The following is a 25634-nucleotide window of genomic DNA, read 5'->3' as shown; positions in this document are numbered from 1 at the left end:
TGGCCAGATGATGGGGCGATGAGAGTAGCTACATTTAACACTTGGCACACCTTTTATGCACCACAGAAGACAGGGCCAGGATTCCTATTTTCCTGCTCTCCTCTGCTATGTAACGTTTTTGTATAGTTTAGGGAAGGAGGCGACTATTACGCAGCACACATGGGGTTAACATGTGAGATTCACAATGGCGCAGTCATGCAGCGCAGACCTCAGAACAGGAACTACCCAGCAGCGCCCTTTCCTCAACCGTGCGCACGTCTCCGAGGTCACAAGTTCCAAAGCACGGCCCCTGTGCAGATCACACGTTTCCCCACTCCCCCCACAAGGAGACGCACGGGATGGAGGGTGGGGCGGCGGGGGCGGGATGGGGGTTACGGACTCAAACTGCGCCTCACGCCGTGCCAAAACTTTCTTGAAGCTTTGAGATCCGACAAGTGATGAGCCATCAGTCAGCGCACTCCAACGGCATGCAGAGCCTCCGGAAGGAGTACCTGTACAAGGTGCTGGTGATCGGGGACCTGGGGGTGGGGAAGACGTCCATCATCAGGCGCTACGTCCACCAGACCTACTCCACCAACTACCGAGCCACCATCGGTGTGGACTTCGCCCTGAAGGTGTTGAACTGGGACTCTGAGACGGTCCGGCTGCAGCTGTGGGACATTGCAGGTGGGAGAGGGAGGATGATATATATATACATATATATATATATATATATATATATATATATATATATATATATATATATATATATATATATATATATATTGAATGTCATTCATTTAGTAGGTATAAAAATCCTGCTGCCACTTATATATTTTGATATTTATTATATATTTTAATTTTAAACTGGTCACCTGCAGGTGGGTGAGCCATAGTCGATGGGTGTGATGCGCTTTTATGTGTCTAGTAGTTAAAAGTTGAAGTACATTCGACTTTTAACTACTTAAATATGTCAAATATTTGCTAAAACTACGTGAACTCCTTAATATGCTGTTAAAAAAAGTAAACATGCCGTTCCGTTAGTTCCTTAAAAGTTGATGTGTGGGAAGATACGACTTCTCTTCAAAATGACAGTGAGACGTGACTGTTGTGAAAAATGTACAACTCACTGTGACGAGCAGTATTTTATCTCTGAATTTCACACACATCTGGCTTTTTGGCGTTATATTTACAGAGAGCTTACTTTAGAACTCTGTATCCGAGAACTTAAAAAAAAGAGCTGCTAAAGTTAAGAGTAAAAACAACGGTCATAAGCGCCCTTGGTTACCGAGTAAGGGGTTTGGTGGTGATTCGAGCAACGTGCTAACAAAGCCGATGGTGTTTGGGGAAGAACAGCATGCTGCCGTTCAGCCATTCATTCAAGGTATGATGCTGCTTCATGTGATTAGGCCCATGTGAGGGAGATTTGGAAGCCGGTCACATGGGTTTCATTGTAGCCGAAATAAAAACCTCATTAGTCACTCACATGCGCACGCTCGCTCTAAGCTGTCAAATGAAATTGCTAGTTGCATCTGATTGCATCTCATCTACCTGCTTGAAATGCATCCTTTTTAGGAGGATTAGAGAAAGACGTTATACTCTATGGAGTGGTACATTTTACATGTTGTACTTTGCAGAACACATTTATAAACATATACATACATTTATAAATGTACTTGAGCAATGAAAGTCATACACTCTCATGCACGAAAGGGGGAAGTTCCCCATCCAGGTCCTGCCCGATTTTTCGCTTCCTCTTACTCATGTGGCAGCATTTTGTCTTTGCCAGCGTGACACAGTGTTCCTAGCAAAGCCAAAATGGACTCTCGTGAGTTGGTGTTTATCAACCATGTACATTTTCTGCTGAGGACACACCTACACCTATAGTACATGAATATAGCTATGGTCTGGGACAAAGTTTATTTCCACAACAAGTCAAGCATTACAGGTGTAATTTAAGTAGGCCTATTATCCGCGGGAATAAACAGTCGCATTGACCGCCTAGTTAAGTGCAACGTGACAGTAAGTCCACAGGAATGTCCTCATTCATGCAAATGCATGCGGTCTGAGACAGCCACGTAAATACCAACTGCATTAGCTGTCTTGCAAAACCACGAGTCTCTTATCAAGCTGATGGCTCGGAATAACAGCGTTGCACAAAAAAAATGACCAGAATCTCCCTGTGCGTGTGTTTGTTCATCGAAGGTCAGGAACGTTTTGGAAACATGACCCGAGTGTACTACCGTGAAGCCATGGGAGCCTTCATAGTGTTCGATGTGACGAGGTCCACGACCTTTGAGGCCGTCATCAAGTGGAAAGAGGACCTGGACTCCAAGCTAATGCTGACGAATGGACAGAGGATTGCCACTGTGCTCCTGGCTAACAAGTGCGACCAGGGCAGGGAGTTGACCAACAGCGGCATCAAAATGGACCAGTTCTGCAAGGACCACGGCTTTGTCGGGTGGTTTGAAACCTCGGCTAAGGTGAGAACAGAGCGTGGTGGGGGGTTTTCTTAAAGAAGTTTTCTGTTAAAGTTTTCTGTTTTCCTCATGTGCTTTTTTTCAACCCAGAGACACAGAGTTTAGCTTCGCGTATTACTGGAAAATAGAGCAAACAGCTAGTCTGGTTCTGTGTAAAGGTGAGACTGCCTACAAGCTACAGGGTTTACACCAGTAAATGACATGACATGAATTCCACTCAGAAGTGGGCATGACCAGCAGTTGCACATCATAAATAGGCCATTTGTTAGTCCTAAAATCTCATATAAAGCAGGCGAGTTAAAAGTAATTGAATCTAAGACAAAATGTCAAAAAAGCTTGTCTTACAACAATTACAACTTCTGTTAAGGCTCATCTTCAAGTGTTAAAAAAAGGAAAATAATTGAATTGCGTGAGTATGTGCGGGTATTTTCGAGTTTGTGACGTGCTGATTGTAAAACCTCGCCCTCAGACAGCGATAAGCTAAGATACAGGCCGAGGGCTTTTACCTCATATTTCACATAGTCTTAACATTTTTATACAATGAAAGAATGCATCCCAAAACATCAACGCGTTGCTCTGTTCATCGACATGTTAATGAATGGGCCAGATGGTTGGAACGGTTTGCCTTTGCAGTGAGCGTCTGACACCCTCCGTAGAGATCATCTCCCAATCAGGTCACTGCAGTCAGTGAAAACATCCCTGCAGAGCCAACTGGAATTTCACATCCTCGTGGAAAGTGTTTCTGCTAAATTAATTTGAAAAGCAGGTTCAAAACAAGTTATTTTTGTGAGGAGTGAGGATTTTTTTTAACGAATTTGTAAAAAGAAATTGATCATCGATAGGAAATGCTAAGTATTGTGTTTGTCACATACTGTACAGTATGTATTACGTAGTTAAGCTACAGGGTCAACATATTCATATACTAATATTACATATAACATAACATATAACACTTTATTTTGGTACAGTAAACAGTAAGGATGTAGCTGACTGACACAATATCTTTACAAAACATTCCTTATTCATTACAAACATTTTTGTAATGCGTGACAATTTGAATTAACTTTGTTCCACGTACTAATCCAAAAACTAGAAGAATATCCTAGAGCGATTAAAAGTACTTATACAAAGCTATAAATTCTACAAAATGTTTTTACATTCACACATTCTCTGTTGACACTCGTGTGTTAGAGGCTGGAGACGTATAAGTGTGCTGCCATTGTGGCATCAGGACTCAACATTCTGAAAGGTGAAAGGTCATAAGGTGGAAGTTCATCCATAAATGTCAGAAGGCTAAGCAGCAGACACACGTTCTCCTTTTGTTGTCAGATTTTGTTTTGCACACATAATGTTTATAACATACACTGGTTACCCACATTTGGAGCAGGCTGAAGCTGCAACGTCATGTGCTTCACTGATTAGCTGAGATGATCGTTTTGGTATCTATCACTCACAGATCCTTGCAAATCATTTGTCAAGAAATTCATAAATATTTACTCTGGTTTATTTGACACAATTTATTTCTTAGGATCATAGATTTAGTTTCTTCTTTCCAAAGATGGAAACAAGCAAATTGTCTGACAGGATTTATAATTAAGGAAATATAACTGTGATTAGTAATTCAACCCTACGCATTATAAAAGAGAAGTGAAAACAAAATGATAGACTCATGCCTGAACATCTGCTCTCATTTTTAGGATAATCTTAATATCGGTGAAGCTGCAAACCTCCTGGTGAAGCACATTATGGCGACGGAGAACGACATCCTGAAAAGCGTTCTACCAGACACCATCTCACCTCAGCTGGACTCCAACAGGCAGATGAGCTGCTCCGGCTGCTTTAAATAAGGATAGCAGACCGAATACAGCGGAAAGACATTAGTACAAAGAGGGACATGGACACCAGCCGGCCTTCTAAGGATATACAGTACACATCGGCCTCGTTGCTCCAAACCCGGGTCAAAGGTTTTATTCCGGTAAATGTCTGTGGTTTGCTTGTGTTGTCAGTGTCCAATAACAAGAGAAACATAGTTTGTAAACTAAAAGTACATGGACTGAGAAGTAAGAAGCGCAACTATTTGTGACTTAACGTGCTTTGAGTTAAAAGTTATTTCGGCTTCAGCCCTTTTCTGTCTTATTTGGCATGTTTTTTTCAATTTCATAAAACGAGGTGAGGAAAAAGCAAACAAATGGACAGAATGCAAACAGGAGTTGTGATGTTGATTCGTCACCATTTCAAGCAACTATGATTGTGACCATAACTATGTGGAAAACAAGTTTTGGTTGACATACAGGCTTCCTTTACTGTTTATTCTGCAATAGCCAAAGAAAGCAATGTTGACTGTGTAATTATTTGAATTTTGCACATACATGTTTTTTTAAGTTATTTACATGCTGTTATGATATTAATGCCCTTTAATGTAATATGCTATTCTGCGTAAAGGTTTTCCTACACCTGACAGTCAAAGCCAAAGTCGGCAAAAACTTGTTTGAGGGCGAAGAAATGTTGACAATCAGCCACACAGACAGTCAGGAGCTTGCCCTTTTTCTAGTTCCACTGGAGTAGTTCAGGTTGGTACTCAAAAGGTTTATTTGTCAGCAGAAGGGAGTGGTTGTCCTTCTGTGCAACATTCGCTGCCGTAACCACAATGCATGTCAGCAACATTTAAAGTGATTCATTTCACTCGTTCCTCATCAGAAGAAAATATTGTGTTGATTGTCTGCATGCAAACTGGACTGGACATGAGTTGCCAAAGCCTAACCCTCTGTATCCATGGCAACTAGATCATTTTTGCATGGTTGTCCTCAACATCTGTGAGAAGCTATTCCCATACAGGCAAAAATACACGCGTCTACACACTGCGCATAGATTCTTTTCTCCCTGCCTCTTTTTATATCAGCTGTTCGAGTCTCCCACTGCTCTCGAAATATGGCTTCTTTCAGTATCTTTCTTCAGTCGTGTATGCCGCCGACCCCTCTCCTCCCTATTTGTCTTGTTCTCTGATTTACAGTATGTGCAGCACATGATATAAAGGTGCACGGGTGCCACTACGAACCCAGTGGTGAAGTACTTTCATTGATCGCCCAACACAGACTCTTTGAAGTTGTTTTCTTTTTGGTGACTTTGCACCTCTTCATTACTTTGCAGGCGCTGTGTCTTTAAAAGGCAACTTCTACTGTGCTCAATGTCTCGAGTCCCTTGGAGTCCAGTGTGCCAGCCCTGTATAAAGTCAATAGCATTATGTGGAGTGTTGCCGTTGAGACGAGTGTGCAGGAAATGTTAAATGATGTATGCTCCATTGTTTCCTTCAACTGGTGTTTGGCAGCAGTGCTTCTTGCACAGTATTTACGAACCCGATCACAGCAGTGTCATGTGTTCTTGCGTGACGCCTTGTTGGTCAATTACAGGATGCACATTGGGCCTGTTGGTCCTAAACAACAGCCTTTGCACACAATTACAGTTTCCCATTGTGCGCTGTGCTCATCATGTTGCTGCGTGAAACGAGATGATGGGATGTTAGCATGGCGTTACACTATCCTAGAAAGAACCGCATGCTCACACACGTTGTGTGTAGCACAATGATAAAATGTTTTGTCTAACATATGGACTGAGAAAAACTGCCGATTACCGTATTACCGCTCCGTATTTATTGTAAAGTGTAAAGTCATATCACAAGTTTTTGTAACACAACGTGACCTCAACGTGTAGTCTTGCCATTTAACTTTAACCTGTAACAACCTTTATTACAGCCTCATGATCACTAAATTTAACACACACTGTAGTAGTGTCTTTGTGTGTGTGTGTGTGTGTGTGTGTCCTCACTGATCAAGGACCCTCAGGTTCTCATTAGGAAGCCACATGACTGCATGGATTATCCTTTGCCAGAGGGATTAGATTTGATCGTCTGCTCTTGGCCGATGTTAAAAACATCACCAGCAACACCCCACATCAACTGATCCAAAGAAGCCATACATCCACTACGGAAGAATGCTGTCCCAACACAAAAGAGCTTTGTGTCGGCTTCAGAGGGATGCATCGGCAGAGATGACCTGATACTAAGAATGGTTAATGGTTACGGTTGTTTTCGTATCTGCACAGGGAACAGGTCCACTTCATTGAGTCCGTCCATGTTGCACCGACGTGTTTCTACACCGCAGAACCTTTCCTCTTACTACGTACCTGAAGGCCAACGTGGTTCTCAGACACGCTGAGGGAGGGCCGAGCGGATGGTGTGTGAGCTGGATGCAATCTGCAACCTGAACGCTAGATGCCTAAAAATCCTACACACATTTCACATTCACTTTGGAACAATATTCTCAACGTTTTGGGCCATTAATTGTTCCCATGACACCGGCTGGCACAGATCTGACTATTCATTACAGGGATTACTAGCCCAACATATTGTGTTCTCTTTAGTGCTCAGGCTCTGCCAAAGAACCACCTACAGAAAACTCCCACATATCCTCTCAGATGGAGAGAGAGACGGAGAGACGGGGAGAAGCAAGGAGCAAAAGATGAAGATGAGATGGGAGTCAAGTTATGCTGTAAATCTGACTTACAGCAACATGAGACGGTCGGCCCATCAAAGGTTCATGCAGGTGAACAGAAGCAAACACATTAGACAGGTCACGCCGAAATTCATTGGAGATATTTTCCAGATAGAATTCACACACAACTCCATAAGAGCAAAACCCATTTAGTGTGGTTATGGCGCCCAAGAGGCGATTACACAACAAGGAGAAAGCGACAAGGAGAAAGTGAAGGAAACAAGATTAAATCGGATTGAGCCTTTTGCCCTGCTCATCTCCCCAGTAAACTGCTCATTTAGTGCCATCTGTTGTCACATTAGCAACACTGCAGGCAATGCACCTTCCTTCATTTCTAATCGTATCAACTGGACGTAATGCATGACGTGACTCGTATAGTGTGTTTCATTACTACAGAGAAACAATATATTGTTATGTATTGTTGGATTTAGTTGTAGAAACACACACACAGCAAAGTTAAAGTGAAGTGAAACCACTCCAATGATAAATGACTTTAAACTTAACTACAGCTTGTGTTCATTATTAGGGGGATTTACTGATCCTAAATCCCTGAGACCTCAGCAGCTCTTGGTTCCCACTCCGCAGTGCCACGATCTATTAGGCCCTCTTGACCTGCTTAACCTTTCCCCTAAGGGTCTTTCTTGAACGCTCTCTTCATGATCAGTTAATGACTATGTAGAGAAAATAACCAGCATTGCGGTGATTCACATCGTAATATAGATTCGGACCAGGGGAGCTATTACGTCATGTTTGCTCACATAAAAAGGAAATTTAAGGATGGAATTGCAGTCTCTGTATAACGACAATGGCCTCCGGCGAGAGACAGGGGGAGGACTGAAAAAAAGAGTTTCAGTGGGAAAGGGTGGCTGATATCTAGGAGGGAGAAACAGGAAAGACTAAATTCAGTATGAAGTCATTAATATATGTATAAGTTAAAGGAGCAATCTCCTCGAAAGCCTTATGAGCTGAGCTATCTCTAAAACTGACATATTTGATATGTTATTATCCTTATTGTTATGTTTTATCTATTAGATTTTGCAATAATCTGATGCAATAATCAATGCATTATGCATGCAGCATTGCATAATCCGATGCAGTAGCAACTTTTCTTTACGACTGAAAGAAAGAAGTAAACATATTTAATAGTTTGAAGCATTTTATTTGCTGTAAAAAAATGCAGGAATCCATTCTGAGATTATTATAGAAAGATGTAGCCCTTTAGAAGTAATAAAACTACAATGTGCATGTGCTATACAGCTTTAAGTGCCACTAGAGGGCAATACGCAACAGCATCATCGTCCATTTCACTGAGTGGATAAACTTCAGCAAACAGAAAAAAACACTTCTGAAGTCATCGTCTAAAAACTAAAAAATCGTAGTGGTCCCTCGCTATTTCATCACACAATCAATGACAAACTTCTAATTTAATATTTGAACTGTTGTGATTATCATGGGTGAAAATAAACTAATATATGCAAATATGATACAGTGAAACTTGATTATGAAAAGGTTGCAAAGTTGAGTCTTGGGAAAGCAGGGGAAAGGTTCTAGGTAAAAGTCCAAACAAATACAAAACATTGAGTAAAGAATGAATTAACATGATTGTTGATAATACGGGAAACACAAAATATACACATCAATGTGTTTTTCATCCCACTGAAAGAGGCAGCGTTTCTGCTAAAAGTATAGCTGATTTGTTACTGTTCAGTGTGATAGCTGTGCTAAGACGCATTTTCTTCAGGCTGCACTTAAAACACATTAGGTCAATTTGTGAGGTCTGTTTAGTTGAGTCAATGCTGAGCTCTGAGAGGGGTGTGCAAACAAGGAGAGCTGTGTCACTGTGGTCAGAGGACCACAATGACAGTCTGATATATCTCAGCCAGACACGCGGCCCTTAGGTAAACATCGCACATTATGGTTGCTGTGTTGTATGGTTTTAGTGCAAAATGCTCTAAAGGGAGAAACAACACTGTCTGCAAGAGGTATTGAGTGCTGAAGTTTCCTATTGACACCTGAGAATCCAACAATTAAAGTACACATGTATAAAGAGGAAGTGTTTTATCCCAAGATAATTAAACAGTGATGCACATAATAAATAAAGGTACCTTTGTTCCCTGATGTATGCAATGACTTGTGATTACAATTGTAACATTCTCATCATGCACCCTGGCTGACTTGATTGGTAAGCAGGTTGTGTTCCGCTTTAACCAGAAAACTAAGTATAATCCATTTGAAAAACGTAAAAAAATTGCTGCAGCAGGTTATCAGAGACTATAAAGTAAATTGACAAGTTTTTCACGCCTGGAATACATTCCTGACTTTTTCATTTAAGTTGTATGTTTTAAATTGAAAAGGTAGCAAGAGCCGATGAGAATTTGTGCAGATTATGGCCTTCTCATTATAAATGCATTGCAAGTATGCCACTACCTTACAATGCAGCACGTACTCGTCTACAAATACTGTCTGATGCAGAGGGGGAATGTTTAATAACTACTCATTTGTGGCATTTACGTGTGCCGAATGTGCATTTAAAGTGGTCGTTGACCATCACCTTTAACTGTGTCCGTTGTGGAGCTGGACGGAGCCTCCTCAGCCGCCGTGTACATATCGAGGTGGCCAAAACAGGCCGAGAGTGAAGCCTGAGGTTGGAGTAGCGAGTCAGGCTGTGAAATGAATGAATCTACGTGAGGAAACAAAGACGACAGAGGGCAGTCCGAGGAGGTGTATTGGGCCAACACCTGGAGCTGATCTGGCTTCAGGTTGACTTCGTTGCAGACTTTCTGGCATAATGCAGAGACGCTGTGACATGTCTTCAACCTCAGCTGGCTCAAATGGCTCCTCTCCATCATTAGCTTCTCCCTCTCTGTCTTCTGTGAAACGTGGTACACACACACACACACACATAATAATTGACATGTCTGTAAGCAAACAGTGCTTAAAAAACGTTCCCTGGTTGGAGCAAAGGCATGTTTTATTACCAGCTTGTTGATTTCACACTGCAGATCATTTATGCATTCCAGTTTCCTCTTGCGGCAGCGTTGAGCTGCGAGGCGGTTCTTGCTACGTCGCCTCATGTCGTGGACAAACTCCAGCTGTTCCTGTGTAAAGACCTGTTGCTTCAGCAGCTGTTGGAAGTCATTCCTGTTCAGATCCACAATCCACTCTACAGAGAAAGGCAACCGCACCTAAAGGCACCCGAACAAAAAACAAAGGTAAACCGAAACAGTGAAGCTCTAAAGTATCTGCATAATGACAGATAGAGCCCAAATCAATAAATATATATAAAACACGTATAACATTCTTTGTCTTTTTTTTTTATGACGTCAGGCTGTAGATGACATATGAGGGTGACGATAGCGCACAAACACACAGCTGCTTCACAACAACAACGTGAGGAGGCAGGTTTTAATGCGCTCGTCTGAACATAATAATTAGAGTGGCACCATCGGCATTTACATTTGTTCCCGATAAGCCTTGATTTTGCTTGGCAATTCAGTGTGTCGCTAAGAACCTGAGAACCATCTCTTGGCAAATAATGGTCCAATTCATAGCACAAAGGGAAGTGGGTCGACTGTGGCACAACCAAAAACAGGAAGAGGATAGTGTGTTTGTTTTCCTTGGTAGTTATTAGAAGCTATGGCATGAATGTACAGTAAGTCATTTGACTACACTAACCCAAGTAGTGGAAATGTCAGAAGAATTTACAAACTGAGTCATTATGCAAAACTAATTAATATATAAAAATTTGTTTTTAAGGAAAATAACAAAATTATACAATCAAATATTTAGATTAAAAAAAATGTGGCACCTTCTGTTTTTTTTAACACTAAACAGTTAAGAGAGGCAAACGTCAGAATGGATTGGTAATTAAGACACCAGGTTATATTTTGACTAAGCTGTTAATAATGAACTCCTATGAGGAGTTGCCTCTTAAAAGCAAAGGTTCTGAGGGGGGGAGGGGTGGGGGGGGGGGGGATTATTGCTGCTGCTGAAGTGTGACCTGAAATGTACACTCACTGATTTACCAGAAAAGTTTTTATCATGTAAAGTTTTATCTAGAGTAAATAAAAGCATGGTTTACCCTCTGAAAGGACCTTTACCCCACAGCATTATTCGCACCTTGCCGACAGTAACAGTGAGAACTTCCTCGAACCTATTGTTTGAATGGCCTTCAGTTATTGTTAACTCATCGGGCTGAGTCGTCAATTTCAAATGAACTGGACTCTGAACTAATTGTCGAGACTCGCGCACACTTTCGCAACACACATGTGCACACGCACATCATCATTTCTACATGTTTAATAATTAACTTGACACTGAAGGGATTCTGCTTCCTGTTAAACAAATGCAAACACTTATTTGCCTTTGATAAAATGTACCTAACTCTATCTAAAACAAACATAGGGAAACGTAATCTACAAGTAGTGTGAGCTTGTTGGCACTTTTTGACGCAGATTCATTTTGAACTTCACAGTTCGGTGGCTGTAGGAAAGACGCATCGACAAACAGAACAGATGTGCGGGGCCTAGGTGGGCTTCATTCAGGCTTTGACCACTCACCTGTCTGGCCCTCTCTCTTGTGTAAGACTCGCTGTCTCCTTCTGTCTCTGTCTCTGAGTCTCCATCGTCCCCCGAGTTAGGGGAAGATACACCTGATTGAGACGCCCCTTCGCACTCAGACACCTCTGCGCCCTTCCACAAACACTTGCTTTGGTCCAGCTCCTGGTAAAAGGGACAGCTCGTGGAACTGAGGTTGTGGCATTTCAGCCACTGCAGAGACGTGTTCTGCACCTTTCCGTTCTCTGCATCAGAGGAACGTCCCGCTTCAGGGTCCTGGAAATTCAGCTGAGATAATAAGCCCGTGTGGGACACCAGCTCCTTGGCCAGGTGCTCGGACGCGTCTCTTTCACGGCTCTCTCCACTGTTTTTTACCCACAGGTTGCTGCCAGTTTGTTGTATTTTCATGTCGTGATCTGACCATCTCCGCTCAGCTTCTACCTGATCCTCTGCCTTTGGATGAGTGGGCGCTGACGCCAGCGCACCGGATTCCTTCTGGCCCTCCGCACCGTCCACCGAGAACCTCTTGTGCCCCGGTGACCTGGTGATCGCGGGACACTCGCCAAAGTTTGCCATGGGACAGTGGTACAACATCAACCCTGAGGACCTGTCATCCAGCCCTGTGCTCCGCCCCGACGGGACTACCTTGAATGTGTCTGGACAGCTGATGCCTTCCTCCATCTCCATCACTTTTTCCTTCTTATTCCATTGTCTGTGCCTCTCGTTTGGGTCGACCTCCCCTCCCCTACCGACCCCTTCTTGTTCAGTTTTCCGTGGCTCATCGGCCGGCCCTTTGCCCTGGGAGGTGGGAATGAAGGGCGAGTTACCGGGCCGCTCACCGTCGTTCTTGCTGGTCGCACCGCTGGAGGCGGGCGAGCAAGGGCGGTCGCAGTCATTCTTGATGACTGTTGTGATCACAGGATTGTTTAGACTTTTCTCGGGGACACACGTTTCCTTTCCACAAGCCAGCTGGAACTTGCGATACTTGGGACACTGTATCGCGACTGTGAGAGTGCCTGTACCCTTCTGACTTTCCATTTGGCTGCCAGTGACTTCCTGCTGAGATGGTGAGTCAGCAACCGGTTTTGCTTCTTTTTCAAACAGCAAGACGTCGCCAGAGTCGATGGCACCGTCTTCCTTTGAGAGTCGCCTCTTGCATTTCTTTTTACAACAGGTCTTTCTTGCAACGGGGGCAGGGCTCTTGCTGCTGGAGAAGAACTTGGGGAGGAGGAAATCGAAGCATGCCTTGTCTAGGTCGTTGAAACCGAGAATGGAAGCGGAGTTACGTATTTCTAAGACATTGTGTTTCTCAAAGATGAGTTTGGATGTGTAGGCAAACTTCAGCAAAGGTTCAAAGCCAGCAACTGTCACCTGGAGAAAGGACAAGGGACATGAATGACGCTGGGGTTTATTCTGAATGAATGCAATTGGTTATTTGCCAATATTTTCTGTCAGATAATCTGACATACGACACATACGAGGAAAACAATCACAAGTGTTCAGTTCACTCAACAAAAGTAGGTTCTCCCACTCCAGAATTTCGCAATTTGGTTTCTTTTTTGAACAAACGTGCAAGAACACAAAGTACATAAAAATGAAAGGAGATGTATTAATTAGAATTACGAAAACAAGCTTTTCAGTTCAATAACCTTTCAGATCTTCTTCTTCTCTTATTTTTTTTCTTCATTTTTCTTGAATTGTTGATATCTGGCAGCACCGATCTACTTTCTACCTGTCCGGTATGGTGAGGTGACATCTCACCTCTTGGGGGAGGGTGATGACCGCTCCGTGCTGTGAAAACGAGGAGATCCTGTGCATCATGTACTCGCTGCAGGAAGCGAGAATTGAGCGGTGGGCTCTGAAACTCTGACCTTCCACCACCACGGTAACATCACACATTGTGTCTCGCCGACGCTGCTCGTCCAGGCAGCGCAGCACATGGGAGGAATGCACTGTAGACTCAAAGGTGAACACAGATGACCGGGGGGCAGATGTGGCCATGAGGGATAATCTGTAAGTAAGCAGAAACACACAGAGGCCCCGCGCGTACGCATTTGCAGTTAACGTTCCATCTTTCAGGATGCATACTTAGTTATACGTAGAAATGACAAGAAAAACGTTCCTACCTTACGAGACTTTATATATCCACGATTCTTAGAGTATTAAAAAAAGTCTGCCAGCTGCCGAGCATACATTGCTATTTGTAAATGGAATGCTGCCCAACCAGGATACGTTTCCCAGAAAGCCTTATCTCAACTGTGGTACAAACTAAAAACTGAGCTTGACTCAGTCATGTGGCTCGTGTGTGAGTATGTGAGAGGGAGAGAGAGAGAGAGAGAGAGAGAGAGAGAGAGAGAGAGTGTATGGGTGTCTGTGTGGGTGTGTGTGACTGCGTGTTTGTGTGCACGTCTGTGTGTGTGTGTGTGTGTGTTGGTTTCGCAACAACTCTGGGTGTAACAGAGCGCTGACTCATAGACTCCTGCTGATATGGGATGAGCAAGCAGTTTTCTCGTTCACGCCAATCCCACACGTTTCGCTGGTAAACTAAAAGGCTTTTCCCAGAAAATGTCCCAGACACGATTAAAGTATGTGCCTGTGTCTTTAGAGTTGTACAATAAACTGAACCTTTGCGAGACGATCGGGACTATAATGTCCATGTGATTTAAACATTTCCCAGTAAAACTATTACCTTGTTTTGTGTTTTTTAAATGTGGGAGGACATTTAAAAAAACTAAAAAACATTTGCGTTTTAGAGAGTCTGGTTCTCTGTCTGTGAGTGTGTGTGACAGAGAGAGAGAGAGAGAGAGAGAGAGAGAGAGAGAGAGAGAGAGAGAGAGAGAGAGAGAGAGAGGAGAGAATGTGCTTTTGCTGTCACAATAAGTTCACGTAAAGGAACTTATCATTAATAATTTAATGATAAAGTTAACTTTAAAAGATTACTAACATACTATAATAATTTACTATAACACATACTATAATTGATTTGTAATTATATTCATTTTGTATTTGACACCAGCTGTGAAACTATGATAAAGAGGACTATAGAGGCGCAGGAATGCTGCCAGAAAAAGTGTTTAATGATAAACTTTGCAAGCAATTTTTCTATAAAGTAAAAGCATGCAGTAAAGCACAACAAGTAGACCAAACATCTCCGCGAAGCACAGTCGTCAATGTTTTGAAGGAGGAAGAGGGAAGGCTGCCAGTGTCGAACTGGCCAATCAGGTGACGTTTTCAGAATTCCACTGTGAGCTAATCTCCCCATGAAAAAAAAAAAAAGAAATTTAGTTCCTCTTTCCATGTAAGCACCACAGCGTAGTCATGGAGATGGCACAAACACACAAGCATGGCGAGAAATGAAACTTTTGCTACTGTTAAAGTAAAATGCATTTTATCACCACATGTTTGTGTATGTATACATCCCCTTCCACCGGCGGGTGAGACACGCTACAGCAACAAAATGTACTCACACAGTGCTGTGTGTCGCAGCAGATTGGTATTGAGAAATTTACTTTTGCTCTTCTCCTCAAATGGCTTTAATTTCCCAATCCCTGACTCTGTTCGACGTTTGTCTCATTTCCTTTTTTACCATAACAGGAACTTGAATTGTTAGTAACGAGTTGGGAGAGAGGAAGAGGAAGGGGAAACAATCCTCAAAATACAACACTTGGCCCACATCATACCACCTTTGGCTCCCTCCGCAGACCTCAGCTAAGAGATCTGAGTCTCCAAAGGTCTTCAGACGGATATCTGAATATCTGGTCATCCACAGAAGCTGACATTGTATAAATATAGACTGCGAGGTGTTGCAAGGGCGACCGGGGAGGTTCTGCAAGATCACACAACAAAACCCAGAAAAGTGGCCTTGTGTCACGGCTTGATAGAATTGATGACAGCAAGTTGCGGTGGTTCAAACAAATGACTCAGACATGAATAAACACAACGCCTTTCTGAGGGCGGATTCACTGACTGTTATTATGAAGAATAAACACTAGTTGTGCCTTTATTTCTGCATGGTGTCCGGGCATGCCGTCAGCTGGATGTTTGGAGGCCTCCGGTTCCGCGGGCGTCAGAGGTCACGAGGGGTCCTGTCTCGTTTGATTGGTGTAGCAGAGCCTCTCTAGCTGCTGAGCGCGCTCGTTGTGGACAGTCATCAAGGTGCGGTTCTCCTCTGTTAGACGCCGAAACTCCTCCTCCAGACGGGCAATCTCCAATGCAACCTTCTCATCCTCCACCAGCTCTGCTAGCAATTTGCGCCTAAGAGATGGAAATAAATGTACCGTTCCATCATTTATTCATTTGCTATCTCTTCCCACTTAATATTTTTTCAGCTGTGAAAAGTTGGGGAGTTTGGGTTGATGCAATAAAAAAACAGGTTCCCAGTTCAGAAAAGGACAAATTTGCAGACGATCAGTCAAATTTTGACATATGAGCAATTCATTTTTCCAGATGTTTTGTCCCTGCTCTGTGGGAAAGGAAGCAAAGAAACCAAAACAAACAAGGACATTATGAAATTATGAAAAGGGCTGAGCTTATCAAAAATAAAAACCCTGCTTACTGTATAAAGCTAACCGGGTCCAAAATAAGTATCTGCATGGCTGGGAAACAGGCCTAAATCAGAATAAAATTTATATTTTAGATACGATTTTGCGTTATACACTATATGATGGTAAATACTGTGCTAATATGAAGTCAAGCCCTTAACCACAAACATATTTTTTAACCATAAAAAGCCAGAATTTCACTAAAGGTCTGAAAAAAATAATTAATTCTTTGTTACATCCAAGATTACACAATACATCTCAAAAATATTTCTCCACTCCAACTGTATCTTTGGTGTCTTGTAAATCCATGTGGGCTGAAGCGGTTATTTGTGCATAACAGCATGAATAACATAAAGTAACATTATTTCCCCATCCTCACATTCTCTCGCAATGAAGCCAATCAAAATGATTGATGAAGCCAATCAGAACTCTCACTCTGTTTTGGACAAGATGACCTGACTTTGGCCGGCTAACGGCGATTTCACACTCTGAGAAGAGATCAGCCTTTGGACTTTGAAACACAGTGTAAGCACACATGCACACAAATCTATGTGCGTAACGTGCATGTCGTGTCCTCGCGCCTGAGAGTGTGCGAATATCAGTGTTGTATTACGCCTGGTAGGTGCCAAGTCGCGCAACAGCAGCATCAACAAAGAAGAAAAAGGAGTCTCCATTCAGCTTGGATGCCATAACTTTGACAGAAAATTACTATTGACTTGTGTTTTTGATTTAATGTCAAGTAATTTAAAAGCCCAAAATGGTATTTCTTATTAGTGGAAACTTTCTCCAGCACTGATTTATACTGTTTTGACCAGCGGCGATCAAATGAACATTATGTTGACCTTTGGAATCTGTTCACTGGTATTACAGGAATGAGTTAAAGTTCACTATACTATGTAACAGCCTTGACTTGTTTGATACGCTGTGTAAATATTATTTACTAGTTTAATAGGCTGAGGGAAGTTTTGGAAAGCCCCTCCACAATGTATTAGAAAGTCATTCTTGCATCATTTCCCTTTAAGCCTAAAAATATCCCGTTGTGTTAAGAAGTAACCAAACTGTCATTACAATGGTTGATGACCGATACTGTAGCTAAAATATTCACTCTTCCACAAACAACGTGTTCGATGCTCAAAAAGGATCAGTGACGCCTTTTTTGCAGTTTTAGCATTGATTTAAAAGCACAATTGGTCTTGCCGTCAAGTTGTGTCTCACTTTACTTTAAATGTGAGACAACGTTGGCATGAGCTACGGCGTGAAAGAGAGACCAACCAAGAGTTGCTACAGGCCTGACTCATCATGTTCTTATCTAAACTCAAGGCTAAAGTCATCACATCAGAGTCTGCCATGCTGTTTTCTATTTAGGTGGTGTGTGTGTGTGTGTGTGTGTGTGTGTGTGTGTGTGTGTGTGTGTGTGTCTGCATGTGAGTGTGTGTGTAGGGGGGCGGTGGGGTAGCAGCAACGGCCTTGAATTAAAAAGCCCACTGCTAAAACTGCCCACAGCTGCTGAGGACACAGGGGACCGTGTGACTGTGTGTGTGTTTAATGCACTTTTGTTTATGTGCAAGGATACACACAGTGCAAACGCCATGTGCATTATAGCACACGGCAGGTCTCACTCAATTGCATCTGACGAGGGCTGCATGGTATAGTATAAAGTATATAGTATTCCCCACAGTAAAGATAAATACTTTTCCAAAATGTGATCTACAATCGAACAGCCTTCCCATTCACAATGATTTCTGTATCACACATGTTTGATATTGTTTCTAATTCAAAAGTAATCCTCGTAATAAATCTTAGATCTGTAGTCAAACTCATACATTACAAGCTGTTTTGATATCTCTTTAAATAAAGGGCTGAAGATGATATGCTAAACGCTGTGGGAACATCTGCCATCTGGTGGAAATTTCAATCCAAAATGCCTCATGATCCTCTTGCAAAAGATTTGCAATTTCTAGTGGTCTACATGTATGTTCCAAACTTTTACCAATATTCTTATAAGACATGATTATTCAAATTACGGAAGCACAATCTTATTGGTTTTATTTGAATCAATATGACCAGTTTACCAGAAGAGCTCTTGTTTGTTTGACTCACTTGCGATCCTCGATCACTGCGATGTCATGTTTGACCTGGTGGAATTCTCTCGCCATCCTGCAGTGCTCCTTGTACACCTCGGCGCTCTCTCTCAGAGACCCACAGGGGGGCACTGGCTTCAAGAGGTTAGAGAGAGACATGTGACGTAGGAGAGACGTCGGGTTAGTTCAGGGCCGGGGGCGAAAAACCAAACAAAAGAGATTAGAATATATACAAACCTGGACCTGTTATTTGCAACAGCACTTTCCAGGCAGGCCCATGCACTTTTCTACAGACATCACTTCTGGTGAAACAAGAGATTGCCGTATGTGAGGGCAGCAATTGAGACCTGAGTTAACTTGTCTCCATACTGCTTTTATAACACCTGCAAAATGCTTCTTCGTTCACACCACGGAAGGTCTCACTGGGTGGGACAATGGCAGCATGTCTGACGGCGGATAACGTTATTTTCATTAAAAACACGCGCAGTCCTATATCTTAAATGTGAATATTTATTATTAACACATCACAACGAAGAAACAGAAACCCGCTTACAGTGCGCGAGCGCTCTCATTCACCGGCCTGCTGCTGCTTCTCTCATTCGACTCTAAAGCAACGTGCACTCTGTGCGACCCTGGGCCATGGCGCCCGTTGAAGGATAATTCAATGACAACGGTAATAGCAGAATGAGCACACACAGTGAAGAGAGTGAGTGGTGTCATATACTGTATGTACCTACTATGAACAGAAAAGGTTTTAGAGGAAATTTCCAGCATCATATAACATTTTATTTTTTGGCTTTATTTTTTGATTTATTTTATTGCAAAGTTCCTTTAAAGAACTTTCCCTCTCAACATGCCGTCAACTCATTTATAGTTGGTTGTTTCCACAATGATTTCACTGAGCTGGGCTCTATGTGTAGAACAGTTACACACTAAAAGAAATGAGAAATAATGACGGCAACAGTCAAAAACAGTCAAAATCAAAAAGGGAAATAAAAAAGGGTCATATTTATAGAATAAAGCACTAAGAAATAACCAGAGCTATACATGAAAGGAAGAATTTTGGATTTAAAATCATTGCCATCACTTCGATAGCCTCTGCTCTCTTATGCTGCTCTGTAATGTTACAGCATGTAGGAGTATAATAGTACTTTATACCTGCAGTCGCTGTTCAAGATCCGGGAAAGTCTTAGGAAGGTCTTCCACATCTTTTACTCCTAAAGAAACGAAATGCATTATTCACATATGAATAATCTCTATAATGATTGATATTGCAGGGGTCAATATTGATCAATTTTGTTTTGCATAGAATCATAATATGTAGATGTTTGATAAATGTGTTTAAATACTAAAGTAAAAGTACATCTAAACTGTACGTATAGACCACTTGATGAATTGTACATAGTTACTCTCCACCAACAGCCTCTAGACGGATTCACTGTCTTCCATCAAAGCACTTTACTATAATCAGCCTGCAGAGATTGGAAAACTAGTTTATGACACATAATTGTTTTTAATTGGCTTCCCAATGATGGCATGATCAAACAGGCAGAGTGTTTATAAGTATTTTAACTATCTTAAAATGGATCAAAACTAAACGTTATAGGGGTCCATACACACAAATGTACAGTGCGTGCCGTATTATTTTACTGCAGTAATGAGCAGTCACATTGAACGACGCAAAGGGTAAGAATACAAACGGACACACACAGTCAGGCCAGATGTATGGACACAGAGGGGTTCAGACAGACGAGCAGCCAGACGGACAGACAGACAGGCAGAAACAGACGGGTTGTGTGCACCAGCCTTTGCCTTGCCAGCAATGTCCCCCTGGAGTTGTGGAACACATGTGGAGAATCCTAGGATGATGCAACCTTCTAAAAGCAGAGGTACCAGTGGGCCAGCCTGCAGCCAAGGGGCCAATTATGATGTGGAATAAATACAGTTCTAATGCTTAGGATTGACACCGTGTGTGGTTATATCTATGCCTGGCATGAAGTCATGAGAGCCATGCAGGATAATCCCTAGATGGAGCACAGGTCTTAGTCTCCCTGCTGGGAAACACAAGTTCAATGAGGCAACAACATGATCGCCCGGGACATATCCAAAATGTAACTTCGGATGGCGGGGTCAAATTGTGGCTGGACAGCTCCCGGAGCAACCACTGCAAGTAAAACAAGACAATTTGAGCCTACCATCAGCTAAAGCCAGCAAAACACAACGACATAAGCCATAAGATTTATCATAAAATGAACCAACGCAGAAAGAAACTTATTGGAAAACGAGCTGAAACTAGACTAAATCCACACGAGTGGATGTTTTAGATGAGGCGAAAAAGCAAGCTAGAAACAAACGCACGCCAGTAGGAATGATTCAGTTAGAGGACATGGCAGAATGACAGGCACAAGGCCTTCCATGGGTGCAATGAATCATTGCTTAGAGTGGGATTCGAGTGTCGTTCCTGCCACAGCCCTTCATCTCACTTCCTCCGAGAAAGACAAGAGGGATCAGAGACGGGCGGAGTATGACTGAACGTGTTAACTGCATATAAATATAGGCCAGTGTTCTAAAAGCTGAACAGTGAATCAGGCAGTGGGACACTGTTAGTATTAGCGGGGGAAACCTGACTCTGCCATGGCTGCAGCTGCTGTCCCAGTGCCTGGCCCCCCCACTGCAGTAAAACATCCTGACGGACACTACCTTGACCATAGGTAGGGTAGACCAGCAAAAATGAATCATTCTGGTCCTGCAAGCAAATTGTTTGAGGGTTCACACACGTGTGCGTTGTGCACGGCTGCGCACGTGCGTGTGCGGTGAGTTTTTATGCTGCGGTTCTACAGAAATAGAGGGAGCACCTGTCTCGGCCACAGCGTAGAAGAATGAACACAGTGTGAGGGGGGGGGGGGGGGGGGGGCGCTGGTCTGTTTTGGTGGCAGGAATGCAACGCATGTGTTCCACACATACTGCAAATGCAGTGAGAGTAGAGCTCCAAGCCGCACCAGGTGTTCAACGAGTCAATCGAGTAATAGGTGCGACAAAACTCAAAATAAGTTGGATTTTGACACTTGTATGTGCAAGGGCCTCAGTGTGTGAGGTCAGTGCAAGGAGAGCTGCAGAACACAGCAGTGTGTGTGTGTGTGTGTGTGTGTGTGTGTGTGTGTGTGTGTGCGTGTTAATGAGTGTGCGGTTACCTGATGTGTCTTCGAGGCTGAAGGCGATTCTAACTTCGGATTTATCGGGAGACACTCTTCTGGTTGAGGTGATCATTTATCCCTTTGTGAGGCCCCAAAAAAGAGCTGTTAGCTAAATGAGACATGATGATTAATGAAAATAATTTACGACATTTACCATTAAAGAAAATCAGTTTTTCTTAGAATTGTGGTAATTTCTCTGTGTAAATTGGGTTTTACACTGTTTTATAGGAAAAAAAAGCTGAAGTAGTAGCATAAGTCAAGTACACCATTTTGTATTCCGACCAAATACATAATTTGGAATTTAGCCACACTTAACTGAATATTTAACTGCTACGGTCATTTTGAAAGCCGGCTTTGATGAATCATGTGATTGACACACACCTATACAAAAGTATAAGGGCTTCGTGTACACACACATTAGGCACCAGTTTCATCATGCATTTAGGGTTGCAGTCAGGTTAAATGATCTGGTCTGGATTTAGCATGACCTCCTCCAGAGTATGTAAAGGCTTTTCATGTCATATGCCTATTTTAACCGCCGTAAACCTTGTGTCTCAAACAGCAACGCTCAATGACCTTCGACACTGGAAAATTAGGCCTTTTTAATTCATGCTTTATTAAGGCTCTCTCGGTTGCTGGAAAAGCCAAAAGGGGCCCAATACTGTCCAAATATAACAGTAACGGTAGATGAATCTACAGAATAGTATCTCTATTGTTGTCATATAATCAGCATTATGACGGAGAACACTTAAATACACAAACTATCTGCAGCATATAGCTGGAAATCAATCATCTGAGCCAACAGGTCATTGTTACCTGAAGCAGCAGCAGCCCAGCACAGGAAATTCCAAAAAATTTAAATTAAAATGAAGGGTACGTCCTCAATATTGACAGCTGCCTTTTCCCCGTCGGACAACCGCTGAGGTCTCTTCAGAAATAGTACAAGGCGTCTCTCGGCCGTAGCATGGCATAACTCTCCCTCCAAAAGTTGATCTCCACTTCCCGCTTGAGACTGAAACTATTTTATTGAGAAATCAGAAGTTCTCCACCATATTCATCCAGCATGCATCAGTCACACGGACTCCAGCAGCTCAAGTTTGCGTTGGCATTGACATGTTATTCGCGGACTGTAGCAACCATGTGGTGAAGAGCAACACAACAGGGCGCAGGCAGTCGAGGAATGCCGTCCGCTGTCCCCCTGTGTGGACCCGGGACCAATTAAATGTCTCAGATGACATGACTTTAGCCTTCAAAAATGCCCATAGCCGTGGCACTGTTTTGAGTGACACAGTGGCCGCGATGGTCTTTGGCTTTGCAATAGCTGTGCAATGAGACAGTTGCTAAGAATGAACATCTCTCGCCATAAAAGCTCTGGAGGAAGAAGCATCTTAGTCTGTTTGGAGGTCGTAAAGCAGGTGATATTATATGTATGGGGGGAGTTTTTTACAATACATAGACTACTTCAAATGGGATTCAGGCACGTAAGGGTGGACTTTTTAGAGGGACAGGCGAAATTTTTGAAGTACCAGTTAAAAATGTTCTTAATTCAATGAGAAAGTGTGTCCAAACGTTTGACTGGTACTGTGCACAGATGTTTTACTCAGGAGTACTTGAGTACTCTGTAGGCCTATAATCTCACTGTATGCTGTAAAGAAAAATTGGTATTAAACATGTGGCTCTGTAGCACTATCCCAGAAAAAAATAACCCAGGTAAGGTTATTAGTTTAAACTCAATCGTCACCAAAACAAAACTTGGGGGTTTGGAGTTTAACAGGTTGGGAATTTATGGAGCGGCATAGAGCACAAATATCTGGTCACAACTTGTGGTAGAAAGGATCAATTTGTTTCTGCATCTTTTAATTATAGCGTCGGTTTAAAGATGGGCGTAATGACAGCTATATGCAGCTCCTAAGTGCAGCAAAGATGTATTGACCGCCCCCTGGTGGCTGACTGCAGTACAGCTGATAAACCCCTCCTCTGCATGTTAGTGGATGCAACCTAAACAAAACATGCGCCTTCTAAATAATTCAAGTAAACTTCATGTAGGTGTACACCCAGAGTGTGGACATATTTATTCATATACATTATTCTCATAATAGTGTTTCTATCATCTTGAAATTTGATGCTTCAAAAAGGGGACGTAATATCATGATCATCATGATCTCTCTCCCTAACAGGTGTGTGTTGAAAGTAGACGCCGTCCTTCAGAATGAACTAATTGAGCTAAGAGCTAACCTTAGCTTAGGCCTGAGCTAACTAATCAATAACAGAACCTGTGAGCTCACAAACGAAATATAATTCATGGCATGTTCCATGGTAGATCGGAGCCACACATTGAATTAATGTTGCAAAATACGAATCAGGCCACAATTTTAGATTGCTGTAAAAACTACAGCAACTGCATGTATTGAAGCCAAAAACTAAAAACGTATTTCAAAAGGAAACATTTGAACATTATGTTTACATTACAGTTAACAACGTAAAATGATTATACGGTGGCAGCACATCTAAATGTCTAAATGTGAATCCTCGCTCTTCTTGATCAGAATGATCTAATTATATGAGGGGGAACTATGCCAGTAGCACATTTGTTTATTCAGAGATTGAGAGAATTAGTGGATCAACAGGCTGCTGATAGTTGCTACGGCGGCAAACAAACCCCCGTTTGATTGTGTCATTGTGATTACTGGAATGATGAAGCCTCTCCAATGCCAGACTGAAAACAAGCAAAAAAAAGCAAACACACATCCCCTCCTCGCCAATAAAATCTAATACAACTGTTAGAAGAACATATTTTGACTGAATGTTTATAGAAAAATGGCTTATTGATTGTATCTTGCAAACACAGTGTGCCTGTCTTCTTGAGGCACTTCTTGGCTACAGCTATTGTCAGCACAGGTATTGTTTCTTTTTTTAACACCCCTGGGACTCTAATCAAGGGGCACCCAGGTAGTGTTTAGGTCACTGGGGGATTTTAATAATCCCTGATCCATTAGCACCATGAACATATGAAAAGCATATTGTTGACCAAAAGCCTCAGCTATTCAGGACTAAGAGAGGAGGCAGTAACAGGTCCAGGTATGATGCTACTAGCATAAATGATCATTTTAGTCATTTCTTATCATTGTGTTCTAGCTGGTGAGCTTACTTTATGGAAATGCCTAATTTGCGGTGAGCAATAAATATGCATGAACTGGTTTTAACACAACAGCAACATTTTGCATTTGAGACCCACGCTTCCAGAGCTGCTGGAAAGAAACGTCCATCAACCCTCCATCTGGCCATTATTTTAGGCTGAATGCACCCTAAAAACGACCATAACTCATTATAGGCCTAAACACAGGCCTAAAACAAAATGTAGACACAAGTCCCTGAAATAATTACTGTGCAGGGTTTCCTCATGTTCAGATGTATTGCAACATTCTGGAGTAAAACATCCTTGTGGCCAGTTCACCTGCACAGCAGCAGATCAGAGCATTGCCCCTGAATTATTTACAGCAAGTATTTCAGACGGTAGGACAGAAAGACACAGAGAGACGACAGAGCAAGAGAGATAAATGATGCTGTGCACCTCCCAGAGGCCTCCTCCTCCTCCTCGTTTGTCTTCATTGACAGGCTGTTGACAGACCTGCCTTATCAGCCCCAGAGACCGTTCGTCTCATCGTGATGGATGGGACATACTCAAACGTCTGCCAGTCCTTTAAATTGTCAGACTTGACAGGTTGAAACGATTTGGATGTGGTATTGTAGACGAATGTGTGGCACAAATTGTGGAAGGATAACTTTCTCATACAGAAGTAATTGCGATAATGCAGCTGGTTTTAGACCACAAGTGTAAACAAAAATCAACGTAATTTAAGTCTTTCGAGAATTCATGTCCGTTGCTGACCTTTCCTTCAAGTGAACGCAATAAAAAGAATTATCCCGCCGATTTTGGACGCGTTTAAAATGTCAACAACGGTCTCTTTGAGCCGTATTTTCATTTTGGATCTCTCAGGACTTTTCTCTCGATCTTTTTCTCTTCACCACATGGAAGAGTTATGGATCCTAATCTCTGACCTTCTTGCCGACAGCACAAACATACAGATGCCGATATCCCTGAACATCTCCCCAATTTGTTTCACTTCTTCCAACAGCCGCCAAGGCTGAGAGCTCTGTGTTTCAGAATCATTGAGAGGAAAGTTTTCATTGCTGTGTAAAAACAAACACATGAACATATGTGAAGAATGAAACCTTGTCCAAGAGCAGAGCATTGT

The 25634-nt window shown here is 42.5% G+C and overlaps 3 protein-coding genes across 4 annotated transcripts; 1 reads left to right on the top strand and 2 right to left on the bottom strand.

Moving 5' to 3' along the window:
• Positions 1-205: 205 nt before the first annotated feature.
• On the top strand, positions 206-5513 carry rab38b (RAB38b, member of RAS oncogene family). Its single transcript, XM_040181534.2, has 3 exons — positions 206-666; positions 2185-2462; positions 4157-5513. The coding sequence occupies exons 1-3, from the start codon at positions 438-440 to the stop codon at positions 4304-4306; spliced, it is 657 nt and encodes a 218-aa protein (XP_040037468.2). The 5' UTR covers positions 206-437; the 3' UTR covers positions 4307-5513.
• A 2631-nt stretch (positions 5514-8144) lies between these two features.
• bach1b (BTB and CNC homology 1, basic leucine zipper transcription factor 1 b) lies at positions 8145-13969 on the bottom strand. The gene is made up of 5 exons (XM_040180477.2): positions 13689-13969; positions 13324-13573; positions 11566-12933; positions 9985-10191; positions 8145-9876 (listed from the first exon to the last, which is right to left on the bottom strand). Exons 2-5 carry the CDS (start codon positions 13561-13563, stop codon positions 9535-9537), a joined length of 2157 nt encoding a protein of 718 aa, XP_040036411.2. The 5' UTR covers positions 13564-13573; positions 13689-13969; the 3' UTR covers positions 8145-9534.
• A 649-nt stretch (positions 13970-14618) lies between these two features.
• On the bottom strand, positions 14619-22533 carry map3k7cl (map3k7 C-terminal like). 2 transcript variants are annotated; one of them, XM_040180479.2, is made up of 5 exons: positions 22195-22533; positions 21376-21487; positions 19343-19401; positions 18204-18319; positions 14619-15816 (listed from the first exon to the last, which is right to left on the bottom strand). In XM_040180479.2, the coding sequence occupies exons 2-5, from the start codon at positions 21449-21451 to the stop codon at positions 15636-15638; spliced, it is 432 nt and encodes a 143-aa protein (XP_040036413.1). In that variant the 5' UTR covers positions 21452-21487; positions 22195-22533; the 3' UTR covers positions 14619-15635. The 2 variants fall into 2 exon arrangements, with proteins under 2 accessions (XP_040036413.1, XP_040036412.1); XM_040180478.2 differs by having other exon boundaries at positions 21376-21457.
• Positions 22534-25634: the final 3101 nt, after the last annotated feature.

This window comes from Gasterosteus aculeatus, chromosome 7, assembly GCF_964276395.1.
Source record: "Gasterosteus aculeatus chromosome 7, fGasAcu3.hap1.1, whole genome shotgun sequence".
In the NCBI taxonomy this organism is placed as follows: Eukaryota; Metazoa; Chordata; class Actinopteri; order Perciformes; family Gasterosteidae; genus Gasterosteus; species Gasterosteus aculeatus.
The sequence above is the reverse complement of the archived record's forward strand: the minus strand, read 5'-3'. Positions and strand labels throughout refer to the sequence as shown.